The 10,124-nt window shown below is 44.6% G+C and overlaps 1 protein-coding gene across 1 annotated transcript in view; it reads right to left on the bottom strand.

Annotated features, from left to right (window-relative positions):
- Window positions 1-10,124, bottom strand: part of ADAMTS10 (ADAM metallopeptidase with thrombospondin type 1 motif 10) — a 66,188-nt gene that overhangs the window by 2,507 nt on the left and 53,557 nt on the right. Inside the window, exons 19-20 of the mRNA XM_018567954.1 lie at window positions 6,119-6,245; window positions 2,952-3,081 (exon numbers count right to left, since the gene is read on the bottom strand). Coding sequence (XP_018423456.1) covers window positions 2,952-3,081; window positions 6,119-6,245 — 257 coding nt within the window. The remainder of the gene's footprint in view (window positions 1-2,951; window positions 3,082-6,118; window positions 6,246-10,124) is intronic.

Below are 10,124 nucleotides of genomic sequence, written 5' to 3'. Positions count from 1 at the left end.
GGGTTGTGTGTGTTGGGGGGGGGGGGGGGGGGTAGACGGAAGGGCAGCCACATCCCAGGTTGCTAAGAGCTCTTATCAACCTGTGGCTCTGTCAGCTCTGTCTGGCTTCCCACCCAGCTCGCTGATGTCATCGGTTGCCAGTGAGCTGAGCGTCCCGCCGAGCTCATGGCAACCAGTGATGTCAATGAAATGGGCTGGAGCAGACAGGGAGCTGTTGACAGGCACGGCTCTAAAACAGCCGCCTGTCCTACCGCATCAGTTGACACCCCTGCCCGTCCCAAAATCACTTTCAGCTCAGCAGCAACCCAACAACCTTCCCCCCTGGTCAATGCCCTCAGGCGGCAGTTAGGGTAGAGATGGCCCTAATTCCTGCACTTAAAGTGTATGTAAACCCTAACAATGAACTTCTTCTATTTAATCCTTTTCGTTCTGTTAAATATACCACTGAAAGCATTTTGAGGGGAATTTATCAAAATTGGAGCAGACAAAAACTGGAGCAGACGTACATGACATCCAATCAGCTTCTCTCTTCAGTTTGTCAGTTAAGATTTGAAAATGAAAAAGAGAAGCTGATTGGTTGCCATGCACAGCTGCTCCAGTTTTTGACTGCTCCAGTTTTGATCAATTCCCCTTAATGTGTTTATCTGTTCGATAATTGCAAAAAACATCTTCTGTTGATCCTGGCAAAAATCCAATGAACTTGTAACTTCCTGTACACTTTGCCTCTGCTGCTTTGAAATCTCAAGCATTGTTACCAGTACTTGCCCTGCCCCACTGCTCCTCCATAGATACAATACAGTGATTAAGCATTTTCACCCTTGGAGAGAAAGTTTTTTACTAGCAGGATCACCAAGTGAAAAAAAAATAATGCTGCTGCCACCACAGCTGCAGACTAGTAATCTGCAATATATTACATTTTTGTTCTTGGCTTTAGATAAAAAATTAGTGGTTTCATAGTGTTGGTACATACTGCCATCAGTTTCAACCTCTGTAGGTTCAGAAGTCACAGCAGCTTTTGGGCTCATGAACAGAGAGTTAAAAAAACTTCTGCATTCTCCATTCTGAGAGTTAAAAAACGTCTGCATTCTGTGCTTGTAAAAAATGACCCATTCACACCTAGGCATTTTGTAGCTCTAAACTTGAAGCTAAAAAAAGCTAAACACATGTAATCCCATTTGTTTTCTGCTGACCTGTCATCGACGGCGTCATCAGGTGTAACGACTCCAGGAGGGATGCGGCTTCCTCCAGAGTAGAGAACATTTGCATCTGGCCTTGGTAGGAGAAGCTCGTCTGTGTTCGTTTGTAGTTTCCAGACTTTCCCTTTGCAGATCTCCGCATGTCCGAGAGTAATCCTCTGTTCTGGTGGGGTCAAGTGATAGCTAGAAAAGCAGTATAATCGTGGTCACGCGTCCGGGTGTGGCGGAGCCAAGTTAGATTGCGGCCATCTTGGTTGGCTGCTCACTAGCGCCCCGTAATCCCATTGTTTTCAATGCCTGATGTTTACATCTGTGTGTTCTGTGGCTTGAAGCAAAACACCCACATCAACAGTGGGTAATTGGGGGCATAGCGTTCTGTTTAGGCATTTCTTCTTTTTTTGGTGTTCATATCTCTATAGGTTGAACTCAATGGACATGTGTCTTTTTTCAACCTCAACCCCTATGTAACTATGCAACCTGTAGCATGAAAAAGTAAATTAGCTTAATTTCAGGCCCCATTCTGCTTGCCCAATAGACTTTAATGCAAATGCCTTGAAGCACGCGTCACAAGCGTTTGTTTGGAGCGTTTTTCAGGCATTTTTGCATGACACCCCTTGTCCAATTATAGAACACACAGTACTCATAGAGAAAAATACTAGGCATCTTCTGAATGGCAGTTATACTGAGCAGTGGCGTCACAAGGGGGGTGCGGCCCGCACCCGGGTAACACCATTGGAGGGGTGACACCAAAATGACTGGCAGTCATTTTGGTGTCAACCCCCTCTGAAAGGTCGGGTGCTCGCTCATGGACCGAACGCCCGACAGTAACAGGAGAGGAGGGGACCCGTCGGCATACCTTATCCCGCCGAGTGACTGTCCCCTCCTCTTTCTGCCGGCGTCCACCACTAAGATGGCCATCGGCAGGTATCAGAAGATCGCCGCGTGATGACATCATCGCACGCGCACGCGGTGACGTCTCGGCGGAGTGACACCCGGTAACCGCTCCGGGTGTCACCCCGCCTCGGGACGCCCCTGATACTGAGCAAACGACAGTATTTTAACACCACTGGGAAGTCGTTCAACGTAGCAGCAGTAGTAGGGCCAGTGCTTCTGATACAAAGCGGCCATATGTTGCACTGACAGCAGGGCTCCACTGATTACACAGTGGGAATGCCATGCTGTTCCAGTTTAACCAGCAGAACTGAGCTATTATTGTGACAGCTCGGCCCTGCGCAGTGCAAGAGAGAGATGGGGCGATTCACAGACATGAATGATCTTGTATTCTCAAGATGGTCATACACTGGTAGATTTTCATACGAACGTTCATAATAAATATATCTTCAGATCATTCGATAATGCCAGAGAACTGACGAATGTCGTTCAAAATTTGGTTCGGTTTTAACATTTTGAAAATGAATGGAGTTTCCCCAACCAAAACCACATTCACATGTTAGAATTTCCTTTATTTATCCTTTATTTCCTTAACTGCATCCTGGTCCTTGGATTTTTTGGGTCACTACGGATGAAAACGATTGTCGATTTGAGCCCATTACCTTTGAAAAATTTAAACAAACTTTTTGAAAATGCATTTTTTTCGAATGAAATTCTACCGGTGTATGGCCAGATTTAGGGTGCATGTTTATGGAAAGATCATTCATAAGAAAGATCTTTTTATGGTCAGGGATATTCTGCAAATCTATCTGTTATAATCTATAATATAGAGTAAACGGTTGCTACAGTTTCAGCTTCACTCACTCAGGGGGGCAAGGTTCAGTGTTACATGGACGTTGCTTCTCCTGCATTCTCTGCCGTGCATCACACATGTCTTCAAAGGCAAGAGATCCATCTGCTATCTTCTTGCAGACAACATTCTGCATTTGTACTCCTGTAGCACAAGCAAAATAGAAATGTGATAAAGTGTGTGCAAAGCTAAAACTTTTGTTTTGGAGTGAAGAATGGTTTCTGTTTTTTTCACATCAGGGAGAATTCTTTTCACTTCTTGTCCCAGAGACACAACAGGAAGTAAGGGGAAATTACTCTGAAGCAAGGGAAACTCCCTTATTATTTATTATTATTATTTAGGATATTATTTAGGATTTATATTGGGCCTATAGATTGCGCAGTGCTTTACAAAACTGAGAGAGACAATACAATTTCAATACAGGAGGGTAGGAAGGCCCTGCTCGTGAGAGCTTACATCTCGTACGAGAATCGAGCAGTGTATGGGCACCTTAAGACTGTTATCACTGGAACAGGTGTCCCCATTGATTTCACCTCCTGCTCCTGTGACAATTCTAAAACTGTGGATTTTTCATCATTATCTGTACTAGAAAAAGTGGTCTCCGGTGTAGTGTGTACAGTGCACATTGTACAATACAGAGGAACCTTGATGAGGCAGTGTGGCTTTCACATATTTGCAAATATTGGCCATTTCTTCAATTTGGGTTCATATGGTGCCACTAATGGAACCCCTCTATACTGGCTGTGGGCGACAGTGTGAGACAGAAGGTTAAATGTTAGTTACCTTGGCTGTAACTGTCACCAGCAGCCCCTGAAAATATTTATGCTATCCACTCTTGGGACAAACATACAGGGGTCTTTTCACAAAGCTGCCATGGGCAGCCGAGTGAATAACCGACCCGAAGTGAAGTGAGCCGAACGCTGTTCGGCTATTCACTTCAGGCTTGTACTGCTGATTTCAGCCGGATACCAACTGAAATCAGCCGTACATCAGCTTGCTGAGGCTGGCTTCGGGTCAGCCAAACATGCTCATCCAACATCCAACATCTGGATCGACTGAGCTGAACCTCCAGCAGACTACTTGCTGCTGTTCGGACTATTCTCATAGATGCTGAACAGCAGTGAGTGAATAGCCGAATGCCGCCGTGCGGCATTTGGCTCGTCTATTCTGCCCGGTACCTCTGTGGTATCGAGCAGAATAGAAAAACAGTTAAAAAAGTAGAAAAAATAAAATAGAAAATGAATGGGCGGAGCTACCAGTGACAGCTAGCACCGCCCAACTGTTTTCTATTGGCCGGGCGGTTCTGCTGCTGTCAGAATTTAAAAAAAAACACCATAGGAATCAAATTGAAATAGCCAATAGCAATCTAGCTATGCATTCCTATGCTGGTTTTTTTGTTTGCTTTTTATTCTGACGGCAGCCAACGGCTCCGATGTCAGAAGGGAAAAAAAAAGACAACAGAGCAGGGAAAGGTTTACTCTGCTCGATCGAGCAGAATAAAACTTTCCGGGAGAAAGTGTTTCTCTCCCGGGCGGCCGGGAGCCGCTATCTAATAGCGGGAGACTCCAAAAGCGTCCGGGTGAGTAATGACCGATCAGCGTCCCAGGGTACGCTGATCTGTCTCTGCAAGTGGCCGGAGCCAGCCGTGAGATGATGGCTGGCTCCACACAGCTGTCAGTAGCAGGCTGTCGGACGGCCGACGGCCGGCCGTTTGGCAAGCTTTGGCTTTCACCTGGGCTCGACTGAGGCATATGCCTTCGGCTTGACTGAGCCGCTCAGCCAACTTCGGGAGCTGTACGGGCTATAGTGAATACCCCATACAGCAGCCCTTTGGTTCTACTGAACCGAAGGGGTCCTGGGGTCGAAGCTAGCAAGAAGGATTAGCCGAAGCTACGGCTAGATCCTTCGGCAGCTATGTGAATAGACCCCACAGTGTTGAACTTGCTGACTGGCTGGTAAGTGCTGAATTTGTTTGCTGACCTGCTGGAAACCTGCACCCTGCTTTAGGGCACTGTCACACCATGCCCGGACCAGATCTGCACGCGTTTCTGCAATGCGGTGCTTTTTGAAGCGTTTGTGATGCGCTTGTGACACGTTTTTGACGTGTTCCAGTGCGGTTTTTTTTTGGGGGGGAGGGGTACAGACTAATCTCTGAGGTCACTTCTTGCTCCATTTCCTAGCACTTGCCCTTTTTTTGTGGAGCTTGTGAGCAGACATGCTTGATTTGTATGCAGGAATGTTCTTTGTGATGGCTATTGCAATCCTGAAACAACGTACTCGCATGAGACCTACATCAAAAGAGCACTATGCATGCAATCATAATACATGAAGTGTTTGTACTCACAACAGCACTCCTTTTCGGCTCTTCTCATTAGTGTAAAATCAGGATAAAATTTGGACGCAATTGAATGCCATTTTTCAGTACTGCGTGTATTCTTTTTGTAGTCAGTGTGTTATTGGGTCGTATAGTTCAGAGAACTTTTTTTGTTCTCATTCTGTTGCGTTCCGGTGCGGTGCGTTTGTGACATGCAGTATTTATTTTTTCCTGCACTGGAACGGACTTCAATGGTGTGAACAGAGCCCAGAAATCATATACAAATGCATTGGGATCCATTTTTGGTGCGGAACAAAAAACTGTAACATACTGGATCTGATCCGGACATGGTGTGAATTTGCCCCTAACACGCTAGTTATTGATTGCTGAGACACACTGGAGTTCTTCAGCTGCCCTTGTGTTCTGGGCTTCTGGCCTGTCTCTGCATGTTAACCCTCTTCCCACCAGCCTCACACATACTGTATATGGCTGCCGCAAATATGCATCCGAGGGGCTCTACTGCTGGGAGCTGAGAGTATGCTCACTCTGAGCACACTGACCAAAGTGTCACAGACAGTTCCCGGTCACTGTAAACAATTGGGAGCCTGGATCCTTATCAGCTGTGTTGAATACTTTTGTAAGAAGAAAATCATAAAATGCACACACACTATGAAAATATTCCACCAAGAAAGTACAGAACTCAGAAACTATTCAATAGTGCTGTTGGTAGAATTGCACTGAATGGGAACTATATAATGTTTTTGCCGATTTATGTAGTCAAATTTAACTAACTTCCAAGCACCTGCAACACCCCTTACCTCTTACCTCTTGTCTATCAACTGCAATATATGAACATACTTTGTTTACCTCCAGCACATAGTGCAGAACATTTAGTCCACTGGGAATGCTGCCACATGTATCCACTCTCAGTGTGTCTACTGATTGGTGCATTAAACTTGTAGCGGATACCAAGAAACTCTTCTCTCATCATAACCTAGACAACAAAGAGCACAGTATGATTAAAACATGTTTAAGTCTGAGTAGCAGTGATATTACAATAGTCTAAGGCACCATTCACACTGGAGCGGCTGTCTGCATGTATTCGGCAGGCAGAATACGCGCGGAGCCAAGCTAAACAGAAAAAACAATGCACTTTAAATGTGAATTGTTCAGACATTTGCGGCGACCGTGCGGCCCACAAAAAACTCCAAGTGCGATTTTTTTTTACGGATTCCGCACATTCGTGGCTATAATATAATAGTTGCAAACGAGTGGAATCCGCGCGGATGAAAGATTTTAGCGTTTGCGTTGCCACGCAGTCTTCCGCACGGAAAACCATGTGGGAAATGCAAACGCAATATGTGAATGGAGCCTTAAACGACTTAGAGCACCTTACCACATAGTTGTTTCCAATTCATTGCAATCATGACGAACATATTGCTGAACCATAATAAAGTCTACGAGAGCTGAGTGTTGAAATGTTTTGCTAATTCTTGCTAATTTGCAAGCAATTGTTAAACAAGTGCAGAGGTAGTTAGGCACTGCCATAGGGAAAATGTACCTATGCAAACATAAAAAAAAAAAAAAAATACTGTTCAGTAGTGAGAGGGTCTTTTATTGCAGTTAAAAAGGCAACCTTGAAAACATACAAATCCTTCAAACGACATGCTTGGGGATACCTTAATGCTGCACGTGAAGCTAGGGAGCAATACCATGTAGACCTTTAAAAGTGGCATGTGTTTACAAGCAGTGGCCATAAATAGCACTACTTATGCTAAATGACAGATCCCCAACTGAGTTCTGTTTGTCAAAAAAATGGCCAGGGATCCTGGGTAATGCCATTGACCAAATATATTCAATCCATACATGCTTCCTTATCCAGGCATGCAGCCTAGGTGGACAGAAAATGGAGGGCAGAGAGCCTGCACCTTCCCTCCTAACCCAAAATAGATTGCTTGCCCTCAACACAGGGAAGGTACCTTGAAAGGCACCTTGTTCCTGAATGGGATGTGGGGGTTTGTAGGGGGGCTTATCGGAATCTGAAAGCCTCCTTTATAATAAGGGCCCCCCATATATCCGGACCCTTCTAGGGGAATTAGTACAGGGTACACAGTACTCTTTGATACTTAAAGTAAATAAAAGTACCCACACCATGACAATGCCCTTTATTTGGAAAAAAAAAGTTAACTCTGCCCCCCATGTAAATCCAACATCAATCACATTGTCTAAACAATTAAATTCAAAAACAGGTATCTGCCTATGTATTAAAATACCTTTTTTTGTGTTACGCTTAGGGTACATGTGCACACAAAGCTGCCTTTCATTTGTGACAGAACCAAGATCGGCACACTGAAAGAATATTCCTTCACACTATCTGGGTAGGGCTGAAGGAATGGTTTTAGATTAAGGCATTTAAGGGAAACCTGTGAGTACAGAGATTTGTAAGCAACCAATGCTAAGGGACATGGAAAGGTGCAAGCCCTGAGGCTGATATTGTGATCTAGCTTAATTACTCAGGAAGCCATTGGTCTGGAATAAACATGCAGGACAGTTCAGACATTAGTTGCATGCTTGTTCCAGGTAAGTGATTCAGTAGCAGGATCAGGAAGACAGACTAAACCTTTCGAAACAACTCAGCTGTGACTGCGCCCATATTTCTATAACACAGGTTCCTTTTAACAACCAAACAAATAAATTTTACCTTTATTGCTGATGTAATAATTTTACCAAAATTACTATTAACATATAGCCTCGAAGCTGTACTCAAACTTCATTATATATTACTCAAAATTCATGTAGTATATAATTCCACTCTGTGTGCACCAAATGCCCCTGCGAACCCAGATATTACCTTAAAAATTATAAGCGGCAATTATCATTTGTATTCACATAGCCTGAACAGACAGCGGAGCTGTGGGAGGGACCCAGCAGGTCCACCCAATACAGGCTGCCTGCATAAAGCTAGAGGAGGGGGCGGATGCAAGACCAGGCACCCTGCACAAGGAGAGAGAACAGCAGTGATCTTTATGAAAGGAATCTCCTGCAGGGACAACCTTTCATGCTCGATTATAGCACAAACCTGGTAGAAATATACAAAGTAAACCAAGTTTCATTATATGAATACACATGCCCCTTGTATTTAGGCAACATTTGCTTATTCTGCGGATCGGCTTTAATGAAGGTTTTTCTGTAAAAAGGACAGGTCCTTGGCAATGCATCAGTTCATCGGTCTATTCTTTCACATGCTTTCAAAGCAAACCTGTGCTGGGCAAAGCAAATTGTTTGCTTTGATTCCCTCTCCCCAGCAGCACATATTCACCCTTCCTTCATTCTCCAGCCGCATAATTATTGCAAAGCCTTGTTTTACACATACAAGAAAGCCAGGTGCTAGATGGTATTTTGGAGCCTGTGTATGACAACCAAAGAGTTTATGATTGTATCCTTGGGGCAGGAATGTTGAAAGAAAAATCAACTAGACAGTTTTAGATTTTGTTCTCAGAATAGCAATTATATGTTGTGATTTCAACGTCTGTGTCAAAGTCCACAGTCTGCACAGTACTTGCTCAACATTTACTTAAAAGTGAATGTGCATGTGGGTGAAAAAAATATCTTTTAGGGCTTGTTCACACTGTGCTTTTACCGTAACGCTATAATGTGAATGAGCCCAAAGAGCACAATCACTTAAACCTGAAACTCCTGTGTGTGAGTATTCCTATAGGCTAACTGTAAACACATTTTGCTGCCCCATTTGTACTTACTACACCCCCTGCTCCTGTCCTAAAACTTAAAAGATATTTGAAAAAAACATGCATCTGTAAAGAGGAAGCAATCAGTTATCCTCATATTATAAAGAGTAAAAACCACTGTGTGCAGCATTAGGTTGGCCATATACTTTAAGATTATTCTTGTTCAGCAATATTTCATCATAGAAAGGGTCTTAGGAATTCAGATCCTTCTCACAACACTGAGAGCTTCAGGGCTGCACACATTGCCAGTGCTCCCAAGCTACATCCTGCAGCATTAACTAGGTTCTCTAAACAGGGGTTTCTAAATCCTTCTGTAGGCATGGACTGACATTTACCCCTCGATCTTAAAGCAAAATCTAGGAGGCCTGATACAGTACATACTTTTCCAAGAATCCAGTCCTCTCTGACTTCTTCTTGGGGCACCAGTGGCATCCTATCCTCTCTTTTTGTGGCCACTTATGTATGATAGTCCGCCTCCCCTTAGATTGACAGCATTTGGCAGTGGGCAGATTCCATTGCCACTAGGTAGGCGGACCTGATGGGGAACTGGTCTCTCAGCATTACCCATCAGGCTTTGCCCACTATAAATCTAAGTATGTTTAGCCTTGCATCATTGGTTGTTTGGGCGCTGTTTGCTGACAGCGTTCTAGCAAGCAATGATGCATCCCTGACCCCATTCAGCTGCTGCCCAGGAGATTCCCTGACCAACAGCTAAATGTAAACAAAGATACGGGAATTCTGCAGGGGTGTGTAAATGTAAAAAAAAAAACTAAAGCGGGGGCAGAATCTACTTGGTAACCAGGGACGCTGATCTGTCTCTGCAAGTGGCCGAAGCCAGCCGTGAGATGACGGCTGGCTCCGCCCAGCTGTCAGTAGCAGGCTGTAGGCCGGCCAATGGCCGCCGTTCGACAAGCTTCGCCTTCGGTTCGATTGAGCCACTCGGCCAACTTCGGGAGCTGTACGGGCTATAGTGAATAACCTGTACAGCAGCCCTTCAGTTCTACTGAACCGAAGGGGTCCTGGAGCTGATGATCGCTGAAGGATCAGCCGAAGCTACGGCTAGATCCTTCTACAGTTTTGTGAATAGACCCCTTAGTCAAACATACACAATCGAGAACCTTTCCTTT

The sequence above is a fragment of the Nanorana parkeri genome, unplaced genomic scaffold (genome assembly GCF_000935625.1).
Source record: "Nanorana parkeri isolate BGI_ZX_2015 unplaced genomic scaffold, ASM93562v1 scaffold1120, whole genome shotgun sequence".
NCBI classification, from domain to species: Eukaryota; Metazoa; Chordata; class Amphibia; order Anura; family Dicroglossidae; genus Nanorana; species Nanorana parkeri.
Note: the sequence above shows the minus strand (reverse complement) of the source record. Positions and strands in the feature narration are given on the sequence as shown.